The sequence below is a fragment of the Drosophila virilis genome, chromosome 5 (genome assembly GCF_030788295.1).
Source record: "Drosophila virilis strain 15010-1051.87 chromosome 5, Dvir_AGI_RSII-ME, whole genome shotgun sequence".
Classification (NCBI taxonomy): Eukaryota; Metazoa; Arthropoda; class Insecta; order Diptera; family Drosophilidae; genus Drosophila; species Drosophila virilis.
This window is the reverse complement of record NC_091547.1, coordinates 8,369,721-8,381,735: the sequence shown is the minus strand read 5'-3', so window position 1 is coordinate 8,381,735 and position 12,015 is coordinate 8,369,721. Positions and strand designations below refer to the sequence as shown.

At 40.2% G+C, this 12,015-nt stretch overlaps 2 protein-coding genes across 3 annotated transcripts in view; both read right to left on the bottom strand.

Moving 5' to 3' along the window:
• The window catches only part of Egfr (epidermal growth factor receptor), a 48,342-nt gene that overhangs the window by 17,553 nt on the left and 18,774 nt on the right, over positions 1-12,015 (bottom strand). The window lies entirely within an intron of this gene.
• LOC138911397 (uncharacterized) lies at positions 4,179-10,345 on the bottom strand. Of its 2 annotated transcripts, none has more exons than XM_070210198.1 (2): positions 8,794-10,345; positions 4,179-8,716 (listed from the first exon to the last, which is right to left on the bottom strand). In XM_070210198.1, exons 1-2 carry the CDS (start codon positions 10,044-10,046, stop codon positions 8,611-8,613), a joined length of 1,359 nt encoding a protein of 452 aa, XP_070066299.1. In that variant the 5' UTR covers positions 10,047-10,345; the 3' UTR covers positions 4,179-8,610. The 2 variants fall into 2 exon arrangements, with proteins under 2 accessions (XP_070066299.1, XP_070066300.1); XM_070210199.1 differs by having other exon boundaries at positions 8,772-10,337.

Sequence of the window (12,015 nt, the reverse complement as noted above, 5' to 3'; positions counted from 1 at the left end):
CCTTGCGCTTATCAATAACTGTTTAATCCTAAGCCCCTCTTGACTTCCACTGACAGCTGTCCTCTGTATGTGTGTGCTATTGCGTGTATGTGTGTGTGTGTGTGTGTGTGTGTGTGTGTGTGTGTGTGTGTTGCAGCGGCTTCACGAATTCGTTGCGAACACGAGCAAAACACAGGTAAGTTCGTATATTGTGTATGTACCGAAATTCATAGCTGTTATTATTCTTCTTCTTTTTCTCCAACATCGCTTAAATGCGGCGAATTCGCGGCGAAGCATTTAAACAGTTGTTGTCGCACAGCCATGAGGCTCAGGTAAGCGCGCACGATCTCTCTCCCACTCTCGCTCTCTCTCCCGCTCGCTTGCTCTCTGTATGAATGTGTTAATGTGTGTGTGTGTGTGTGTGTGTGTGAGAGAGAGCTGCTTGGCTTGTGTAAATGCTGCCTTATAAGCACTCAAGTTCGCCGCTTGCCTTGTGCGCATGTGTGTGTGCCTGTGTGTGTGTGTGTGTGTGTGTGTGTGTGTGGCTGATCTGCGTGGGCATCGAAACTACGGCGCTTTGGCTTTTGTCTTTTGGCCAACAGATTTTAAGACGCGCTGTCAACATTGTGTGTTTGAAAGATATTTGTGTGTTGGCCGGGCAATGAAAACTAAAAACTATTCTCTCACCTGTTGCCGCACAGCGTATGCACCGGGGTATTTACGCCAGCGGGCAAACAGGACTCGCCGTCTTGGCTGTACAGGTAAAAATTAGGCGCATACTTCAGACGCACAATGTTGTCGGGCGGGCCATCATAAACCATAAATATTGTGCAGCAGGATTGCATAGATACAAAAGATGTGTGGCACGAAAAGCGCAACAGCCGCAGCTGCATCAGCTGCCGAGTCCCACGCTGCGAGCTCAAGAGGCGTTGCTTTGTCTTACAGCTTGCAGAGACTTCTTCATTGTTTTAAACAACATTTTCTATTTAGTTCTTGTTTTTTTTTTTTTTTGTTTGAGCATGAAAATACATTTGAAATTTGAAAATCGTTTTAAAAGTTTCGTGGCACACGAGCCAAAGCGCCTCTTGTCGATCGCCTGAGTCGCTCTTTCGTGTTGATCTCGAGTCTCGAAGCTCGAGACTGCTTTTCGCTTGAAATTGATGTCTGTAATCAAACATATTAATAGCTGTCTATGCAACAGTATCGGACCTCAATCACGACCACAGGCCACAACCCGTTCCACAAAAAACCCAAAGAGCGAAAAAAAAAAGTAGAAACAAAATCATCTGTCAAAAATCGAAGAACATGCAACTGACAAGAACTCGAGAGAAACCACTTGAGGGGGCACTCCATGGCCATAGCATCATTCTCACTCCACGAGCAAGCACTCCAAGAGCTGGCAGACAACAGGTAAACGAAGGTGTAAGAAATTGGTTACAAAACATTTTCCATGAAGCGTACAAAATGCCAGTGAAAATCTCAGCTGTATGACGGTCCGCACCCTCCACGAAAGAAAGCCTCTGACACGACCCTTGAGACGTTGCTGCAGTCACCTGCTGCTCCTCATCATCGTCATCGATGTGTGGATGACTTTGCGCCTGACTGCGGCTAAAACTCTGTTCGGATTAATGGTAACAAAAGGTTTCCAATTCCAGTTCGCCGGCTCAAGTGTTTCGCTTAGCTGATCCTAAGTCGGGTAGCTGCTCTCCCGTTCCGATCTTGCCTCCGCCAGCACCCACTGAGCGCCGTTTCTCAAGTGTCCGGAACGAAAGTGTGAGGCGTTTTGCACATTTGACAGCTGAATAGGGCCAACAGCGAGGAGCCACTGTACAGTCTGGCGCCGGTGCCAGGCACCTGGCTTTTTTCTACAGAAACTCAAAATATGCAATTCTTAACTGAAGTCGATCTGTGCTTGATTTAAGTACCTGTACTGTAAGAACTTCATGCCACAGCTTAGCTTAAAGTATCTTCTTTCGAAAAGACATTTTTTCTTTGCTTTAACATATTTCAACTTGTTTCAATTATAATTTTCTTGGCTTTTTTTCTGTACTCGGCTTTAGTTAAGTTTCAAAAGCATTGCAATTCTTGACTGAAGCAGATCTATGCTTGATTTAAGATTAACTTTATGCTTATAACAAGCACCTTCTTTTCACAAGACATTTGCTCTTAGCTTAGGCATTTTTCAACTTGTTTTAAGTCTAATTTTCTTAGCATTTTTTTGTCAGTGCCTAGTTTTAGTTAAGTCTCAAGTCTCTGCATTTAATTTAAGCACGTGCTATGAGCCCTTAACGCTAAGCTCCACACACTAATTGGATTGTCTGCCCTTTGGCGTGTTGCTCCGTTTCAGTTACAGGCACAAGTAGACCCCCCCCCCCCCCGCCACCTTTCCCCTTCTCCATGCTGTAAGTAGTTGGGAAATAGATCGATCAACAAATTGCTACATCAGCATCAGCTGTCACACGTTTCGTATCTGCGAAATCCGCTTAGAATTAAAGCTAATTGCCAGGGCTTTCAAACGTGATGCAGCACATTTTTTACTGTGTTTTTTTTTTTATATCTGCTTCTTGCCAAGATCTAGCCCAATACCAGGGCCAGTTTATAAGCATGGCGTTGCCTTTAACCCCAGCATGCAAATATCACGCTTCATTTGTTGACGCTGAAGAGGCTATGATGTGTTTTTTTTTTTGTTTGTTTTTTGTTCATCTTTCGATTTGGACTTCAACTTCAACTGCGTCTTTGGCTTCCACTCAAATTCACATTTAACTGCCAGTTCGCATAAGTATTTTTCTTTTATTTTGTACATTTTATTGGTTGTCGCCATCAGCCAAAGCTGTGTGCCTGTACCCTACACCAAAAGGAGCAGCAAAACGAACTGCCATGAACTTTAACTGAGCTAGCATAGCATTACCAATGTACATCACATATGTACATCAAAGATTGAATAATTGAAAGTGATAAAAATGCGGTTTAAAAGATGCATATAACAAACTGTTAAAATTCCCAACAAGCTTAAACGCAAGCTGTCTAAGCTTAGCTCCTTTTGGCTAGGATACTAAGGTGTTCCTTGTTACGGCATCAATGTAACCAAGCCAAAATGTGGTAAGCTTTAAGCTATTCGGGATACCCCTAACAGAAGTTAAGGCTGCGCCTACAGGGCATCCCAAAGTCGCATTCCTCATTACTACAGCATTAGCATGCCTGCTTGTTGTTGTTGTAGCTGTTGTTGCTGTAGTTGTTGTTATTGTTGCTTATGTGTATCGTCGCACGACTCACGTTTCAGTTCAAGATTCAGAAACGTCTGCGTCTGTGTTGTTGCTATTGTTGTCCTTGTCGTATTCGCTTCGAGCTTAAGCTTTGAGTGTGTGCGCGCGCGCGCATGTGTGTGTGTGTGTGCTTTTTCGCGCTGCTGCTGTTGTTGTTGCTTGGGCTTTTTTTAATGTCTTTGTAAACATAATTGCAACAACTCCAATAACAGATTGTTTGCGCGACTTTAATCGCTTTGTCGTGAAGTGTGAAATATGAGCGGCCGCTGCGAGCGAAGCCGAGCCGAGCAGAGCCAAGCCAAGCCGAAGAAGCGTGGCGAGGCGAGACGCAGCGCGACGCGGCGAGTCCACGGCTAAGCCGAAGAGACGCCGAGGCGCGGCGAGGCGAGTCTCTGGGGAGCTTTTTACTTTTGCGGCGAGGGCGAAGACGAAGGCGACGGCGATGCTTTTTATTGTTGCGCACTGGACAGTATCTTGGAATTTTGTTTGTGGGTGGGCGGGCGTGCGGTGTGGCGCGGCGTGGCGCATTTAACAAAATAACAGACACTCATTTTTTGGTTTAAAAATACACACAAAATGTTGTTGATTTTTGGTTTATGCGTTTTTTTTTTTTTTTTTTGGTACATTTTGTTGTGCATAAATATTTGCGATGCGACTTAATATAACATATGGCCAGGCAACAAACTTGCGCTTTGTGGTTGTTGCTGTTGTTGTCGGCGGCGGCCATTTTGTCAACAAATAAGCGCGCAAGAAGAAGCAGCAGCAAGTTCAATTAGCGCATCGGCCGTATGCGCGCTTCGATTTGCTAAATTTAATCCAAGCATAAAGCACGAAAAAAAAAAAACGCAGATTGAAAAAGGGCAAAGAAAAATAAAATAAAATAAATAAAAAAGATAAAACAGTGCCAAGCTGGAGCGGACGTTTTAGCAACGCACACGTGTCCCCAGACTTGACTGGACTGGGCTGGGCAGCGGCAGCGGCAGCGGGTAGCATGTCCAGGGCGCCCAGCGACAAGATGTTGCAACAACACTCGACAGCAACCTGTGGAGCTAGCCATTAGCCCATGAAGCATGAAACAAACGACGATTGCAGAGAGCCCAAGCGAAGGCCTCGGCCACAATGCATTTGCGATAAGTGCGCGGCGAGGGCAGCAGAGAGGGGGAGAGCGGGCAGCAGCAGCAGCTGAACAGTGTTGGCAAACTGTGAAAAGCAAGAGAGGGCTAGTTCTGGAGGGAAAAAAGCTGCAACTAGAGCTAAACAAATTAACGAAAGCTCATTTGTTGGTTTTCGAAATTTGTTTATAATTAATAATATATATAATCGACTGGGATCAGGTCTGCAATAACTGCACTCTATGAAATACAGTTCTTTCTTTCTATTTAACTATAATGTCCAGAGATTGATCAGTAATTTCTGATCTGTGAACTGAATGATTGACACACAGCTTGAAGTGTAAAAGCTAGAAAGCTGATTCTTTCATGATGTTTAAGCTTGCCTGCAAAGTAATTGTAATGCAAAATTAAGTGTTGGAAAATGCTTGTCGAAAGATGTTGCACGTAATTTTATCTTCAAGCTTTGAAACACAATTAAAGATTCTTTCAAATAAATGTTTTTTAACAAACGCCAAAGTTAACACTCTTAAGGTTGTTCCGCAAAAATAAAAGCCAGTTTTGACGGTGTAATAGTATGATTTTCTTCGTTGATTTAACTTATGTTCGGGTTGCCTTTTTATTTTTAACAACACGTCTTCTTACTGCTAGTACTGTAGAGAGACTGCCTTCCACTTCTTCTCTGCAGCCGCTTTTCTTTATCGATATTTACTTATCGTACTGTTATAATTAACATAGATAGTGACACTATAATACTCTGGCTAGGGTTACCAATGATGCTCTTATCCTATTACAACTCGGCCATCCTGACAAAGAGAGCTCCCGATCTCTGTCTTTTATATGTGTATCTATCTTTATAACTAATGCTTATTGCCTATTTTCGCATCCAATGCTTAAAGTTTTGGCTATTCCAGATACCAACGTACGGGTTGCGAGATAATTGAAAGCCTTCTACATCCTTTAACAAGTATCTATCATTTTTTAAAATCTTTTCTATACTATAAGGCCCTTTATATCTTGGTATTAACTTTTTTGAAACTCCTGGTGTGCTATCAAAATTTTTTACCATGACATAGTCACCTATTTTATATTCTACTGATACTTTCTTCTTTTTATTAATCCGCTCTTCATTTCTGATTTGAGCTTCTTTTTGATATATTTCTCCACTCTTTCTTATATTTTCTAAATTTCTTTTATCACACGTGTTCACCTGTGTAAACTCTTCTAATTTTTCTTTTAATTCATCAACAACTTTTCCTTTCTGTTGTAATCCGAATAACATTTCGCTTGGAAATTTCTTTATGCTTTTGTGTTGTGTGTTGTTTATTGCATATTCAACATTTTCTATAATAACATCCCAATGTAAACCATTTTCTGGCTCCGCCATTTTTGCCATCATCGGACCCAAGTCTCTATTCAACCTTTCCACCTGACCATTTGCTTGCGGACAACCCGTTGCTATTTTAATATGCGTTACTCCCTCATTTTTTAAAAATTCATCAAACTCTTTTGCAGTAAAACAACTCCCTCTGTCCGATACAATGAACTTAGGTCTACTATACGCTCTGAAATAATCTTTTAATGCCTTAATCGCTTCTTTCGTACTTGTTGTCTTTGCTGTATATAGTCTAACAAATTTTGAAAATCCGTCAACCACCGCCAATATATATTTATTAGCCCTTCCTGCATTAATTGGTCCATAATGGTCTATATGGATCATCTCCCACGGTTTGTTTCCTTTCGGTATGCTATGTAATAGTCCTTCACTCTTACCCGTCTTGGGGGCGAAGGCAATGCATTTTAAACAATTCCCTATATGCTTTATTGCTTTTTCCTTAATATATGGGAACCAGTAACTCTTTCCAATGGCATCGATCATCTTATCTCTCCCAGCATGTCCCAACTCATCATGATATTTGTAAAGTACATGTTCTTCCATATCCTTTGGTACATAAAAAACTAATCTGCCATCATTTGTTTTTCTGTAAATGACCCCATTTCTCATTTCGAATAGCTTGTGCTCTTCTTTTTCTAACATCTTTCTAATATCTACCAGTTTGTCATCTTTGCTTTGGCAAATAACTAAATTGTCCTCAAAACTATTGGATTCAATAACTAAAATGTCCTCATAACATCTGCTTAACGCATCCACATGTTGCATTTGCTTGCCCGATCTATGCACTAACTCAAAATCGTAATTTTGTAGTTCTAACGCCCATCTAGCAATTCTCGGATTTAAATCTATTTTGTTAAGCGTTAAAGTTAAAGAGTTGCAATCTGTCATTATTTTAAATCGTTTTCCCTGCAGATATATACGAAATCTGCGTAATGCGTAAATGATGGCTAGCGTTTCTAACTCAAAACTATGATATTTAGACTCTACTTCGGTTGTTCTTTTAGAAAAATAAAAAATCGGGTGTAATTTCCTATCTTCTTTTTTTTGAAATAAAACAGCCCCAAATCCCACTGCGCTGGCATCACAATGTAGTTCTATTTCTTCTTTGTAATTATATATTGATAGTACTGGCGCCTCTAACAATTTATCTTTTAACATATTAAAACACTTAAACTCCTCTTCTCCAAACTTGAATTTCTTATCTTTTTTCAATAAATCATATAAGGGTTTAGCTAATATAGAAAAGTTTAAAATGAACCTCCTGAAGTAGGAGCATAACCCTAGGAAACTTTGTACTCCCTGAATTTTGTTTGGTATTGGAAAGGATTTAACCGCTTCTAACCCTTTTTCATCAGCCCTAACGCCTTTACTATCCACCACAAATCCTAAATATTTAACGCTGCTTTTAAAAAATTCACACTTATCTAATTTCAACTCTAATTTGTTTTGCACCAGTCTTATAAACACTTCCTTTAAGGTCTCCATGTGTTCCTTTATGTTTGTACTTGCTATCATAATATCATCCATGTAAACAATTACCTTATTATCTTTTATCATATCACAAAATATGTTATTAACAAATCTTTGAAATACATGTGGCGCAGTTTTTAAACCCATGGGCATCCTAAGAAATTCATATTGTCCTAAAGGGGTAACAAATGAAGTGTATTTAATAGATTGCTCATTAACAAAAACATGAAAATACCCGTTTTTTAGATCCAACTTTGAAAATACTGTTTTTCCGCATAGTCTGTCTAATAAATCGTCGATCAATGGTAGCGGGTAGTTGTCTCTACATATAATTTTGTTCAGTCTTCTAAAATCAATACATAACCTCATGTCTCCAGTTTTTTTCTTCACTAGTACTATAGGTGATGCATACTCTGAACAACTTGGCCTAATGATTCCATCTTTTAAATAGTCGTCTAATAATTCTTGCAACTTTTCTTTTTCCATATAAGATAACCGCCTAGGTGTACAATTAAATACTTTGTCGTTTTCTAATCTTATGCTTAACTCATGTCTTAATTTTGGCTGATTTGGCCTTTTCGCTTTTACATAAGTATTTTCAAATAAATTTTCAAATTCACACTTTGTGCTGTAATCAATATCTTCACTTAAAATATATATATTTTCTCTTTTGTTAGAATCTTCCCAACTTATTGTTAAGATATCCTTCTCAAAATTCTCTTCTAACACTCCCATGATTTCGCTATTCACTGGCGCTTCATTAACATGATTATTAATTTTAACTGCACTGTTTCCTATATCTTCTATAATCACTTTTTCAATCCCGGTTTGATTATAGATAATTTCATCACTAACAACTTCTTCACTATCAGGTTCGAGCTTAAGCTCTCCATAACTAACTATCTCATCACTAACAGTTTCGATCCCAATCACTTCATTTCTAACTATTTCACCACTAATTATTTTATTTCTAACTATCTCATCACTACCAACTTTATCACCAAGCGTTTCCGGACTAACAATTTTCTCACTAACTAATTCATCACTACCAGTTTCATTACTGACTATTTCCTTATTAACGATTTTATCATTTAACAATATAGTTTCATTTTGCTCGTGTTTGATATCTTCATCGTCCACTTTTTTTTGTTTTTCTTTGTAGCTTGTAGCTATGATATCATTTTTACCATTTTTCTGGTGATCAACTTTATGCCCGTTCACAATTTTTAATGTTCTTAAATCAATATTTAAACCAAAAGAATCCATAAAATCTCTACCAAGCACAGCGTCATACCTCATAGACTCATTTGCCACAATTATAACATTAAAATAAACATTTATTAACTTTTTCTTCATAAAACATAAAATTTTTCCAAAATTTTTCAATTTACTTTCATTTAAACCTACATACGAATTTGCATCTGGCATACGCTTTACTTTTAATGGCACAAACTTTTCCTTTAAAAATGAAATAGGGCTGCCAGAGTCTATAAGGCATTCTGCAATTATTGATTTGTTAAATGAGTTACTAAAATGAATTCTTAAGTATCTTACATATTTGTTTTCCATATCATACTTTTTATTTGGACATCCTGCTATTAAATGATCCTTTGAGCCGCACGCATAGCAAGATCCTGCCTCCCGTTTGGGCTTTAAACAATCTTTGGCCCAATGGCCCTTAACATTGCAATTGTAGCAACGTTGTTGTTTGTCCGCCTGTGCTTCCTGTGCAGTTTGTTTCACTACATGGTTTCGTACCCGTTTAATTGGCAACTTTATAGCTGCAAACGCACGTAAAATTTGAGCCGGATTGGTAAAGCAATGCATACTAGCTTGAGTGCGCAAGTTTTCGCAAGGTATGCCTCGAATAATACCCTCCATTAACTCCTCTACATCAATGTTGATGTCCTGTGCCAATATGCTTTTTTCGCTAAAATATGTGGCGAACACCTCATCTGGTTTCCAAACCCGATCCTCGAACTTCTGTCGTAGTTCCGACTTCGAAAATCCTCCCCCGAAGGCCAAAACCAATTGATTTAGCATCTCGTCAATCGGAGCAATGATGCGCATAGGGTCTGCATGCAACCACTTCAAAGCACCGCCTTTCAATTTGCTTATACAAAGCAAGTGCTGTTGCATATCATTTAGTCTGTAGATCTTGGCCACATTGAAGAATTGCATTACCCATTTACGCACCTCACTTTCTCCAGTAAATTCTAATAAAATTTCCTTGGCTAACATCATCGCTCCAGTTTGGATGCAATTATTTAAGTTGCCTCCGACAGCGTTGCCACTTTCGTCGATCCTTCCAGCTGCCCCAGCGTTGCCCGCTGCACCAGCGTGATCAGCTGCACCAGCGTTGCCATCCGTTCCAGTGTAATCAGCTGCACCAGCGTTGCCATCCGTCGACCGTGGTCTTTCTTCAGTGTGACCATCCTCTAGCTGCAATAAATCGCCGACCTCACTTTCTTGCTCTCCCCCGTCGCTCCCGCCGATGTGCGAGTTGCGGTTCACCGTTACTTGAAATTCTTCTAGGAATTTTCGAGACGCTTCAATTTCGAGACGCATCAATTTCAGCATCTCGGCGCCATTTGCTATTTCGTCACGCTGTTGTTGCATTATGTTTTGCAACTCATTTTGAGCCTCAATTGTCTGTTCCTTGTTACGTTGAACTTCAAGTTCCTTTGCAGCATCGTCTCGGATATCCACTGGTACCTTATTTAATCTCGCCATCAGCTCAGTTTTGGTACCCTCTGTTGGCAAATTTAGTAATGCCAACCAACTTTTCAATGTCGCTATTGACACGTCATTTATATTTATATTTTCCATTTTGTTGTGTTTTTTTTTTTTTTTTTTCTGAGTCAATCCCACTTCTGATATTGTAATAGTATGATTTTCTTCGTTGATTTAACTTATGTTCGGGTTGCCTTTTTATTTTTAACAACACGTCTTCTTACTGCTAGTACTGTAGAGAGACTGCCTTCCACTTCTTCTCTGCAGCCGCTTTTCTTTATCGATATTTACTTATCGTACTGTTATAATTAACATAGATAGTGACACTATAATACTCTGGCTAGGGTTACCAATGATGCTCTTATCCTATTACAACGGTAAACAAGCTAAATTGACAACACTGCAGCAGAAGCTGCGACTGCGACTGCGGCTGTGGCTAAAGGCCCTTAAAAGCGAGTCGACGACGACGACGGCGACCAAGTGAAGTGAAAGATTTGCGCAGTGAGATAGCTCATTTTGGACTTAAGGCTGTGCTGTGCCGGGCTGTGCTGTGCTGTGTGGAAGGTCTTTGGGTCTCGGAGTCTCCAGTTGAGCTGAGTCTGGACGGGTTGTACGTTGCCTTGGCTAATCGGCGGCTATGTAAGTTGGTTGTTAAAGCCGCGTACGTGCGGCGACAGACGCCAAGATTCAAACGAACGTGAGATGTTGTTGCCAATTGTTGTTGTTCTTGTTGTTGCTGCTCGGATGGATGTTGACACAACAGCAACAGGCAGCCGCAGCCGCAGCCGCAGCAGCAGCAGCAGCAAGCAACAATCGAACCACAGCCGCATTCCAATATGTAAGGATTCTTCAGCGTGCAGCCACCCAATTGACAAGCCGCAGTCGCTGCGGCAGCCTCTGCTGCTGTCTTCTGCCTCCATCCTTGCAGTTGTGGCAAGGTCAATAGATTGCCAGCTAAGGTCACAGATACCAACTGTCTGTCTGTCTGTCTGTCTGTCTGCCTGCTGCTAATCGCACATAGATAGACACATATACATATAACCGTTTCGCTGCATATTGATTAGCTTCTAACAAACAAACTCCATAATAATATTATAATTAATTTAAGCATTCCCCCAATGCTATTCACATTTATTTTTTTCTCTCTCCTTCATTTGTTTTTAAATGAAAATTATAAAAAATGCCAATAGCTGTATTAATTTTGGGGTCTCTGCTGCTGCTGTTGTTGTTGTTGCTGCTGCTTTACGGATTTCATTTGTTTTTTTAACTTTGTTTTTGTTGGTGTTTCTATAGAGTCAAGATTCGAATTGGAACCGGTTTGGCGCTCAACAACAACAACAACAAAAAAACCGAAACGATGGCCGTTACCAAAGCTTCCACTTAGAGAGTGAGAGCGAGAGAGAGCGCAATAAAAATTTACCTCATGCGCAAGTGTGTGTGTGTGAATTTCCTAAGAAAACGGATCGCTCAGCATCCAGAGTGGCACAAGAGGGCACAAAATGCTGGCGCAAGAGATAAATTACTCCCGATTATAGTACTTTTCTGCCATTTGCAGGCACATGCAGCACAGCAACACTGAACATATTTACTATCGAGCATAATGACCATAAGAGAAGTTGTTGCATATTTGGCTTAAGAGCGAGCTGCAACCGTCAAGACACATACACACACACATACACGAATGATAAGTGCGATCGTGTGTGTGCATGTGTTTGGTATTTCCGAAGAACAACAAACATTCACACAGTGAAGGTGACATGGCTAACTAGCAGGGTGTGTATCCAAGATAGGCATATTACGTTAAGTACGATCCGGTTCGTAACATTACTAATGTAGCAAAGTTTCAAAACTTTTATGTTTAGGTAGGGAAATAGCAAAGACACACATTAGAGGCAATTTATGCAAGTCGCACAACCAAACAGCATTTGAGTAAATACACACACCTTAATGGGAAATGAAAACATTGGGTAATGCACAACTGGGAAATAAATTGGGGAAAACTGACAGGTAAAGATAACCTTTTAAGCCATTGGTTGAGCTGGACTCAAATTATTTTGATGCTCAT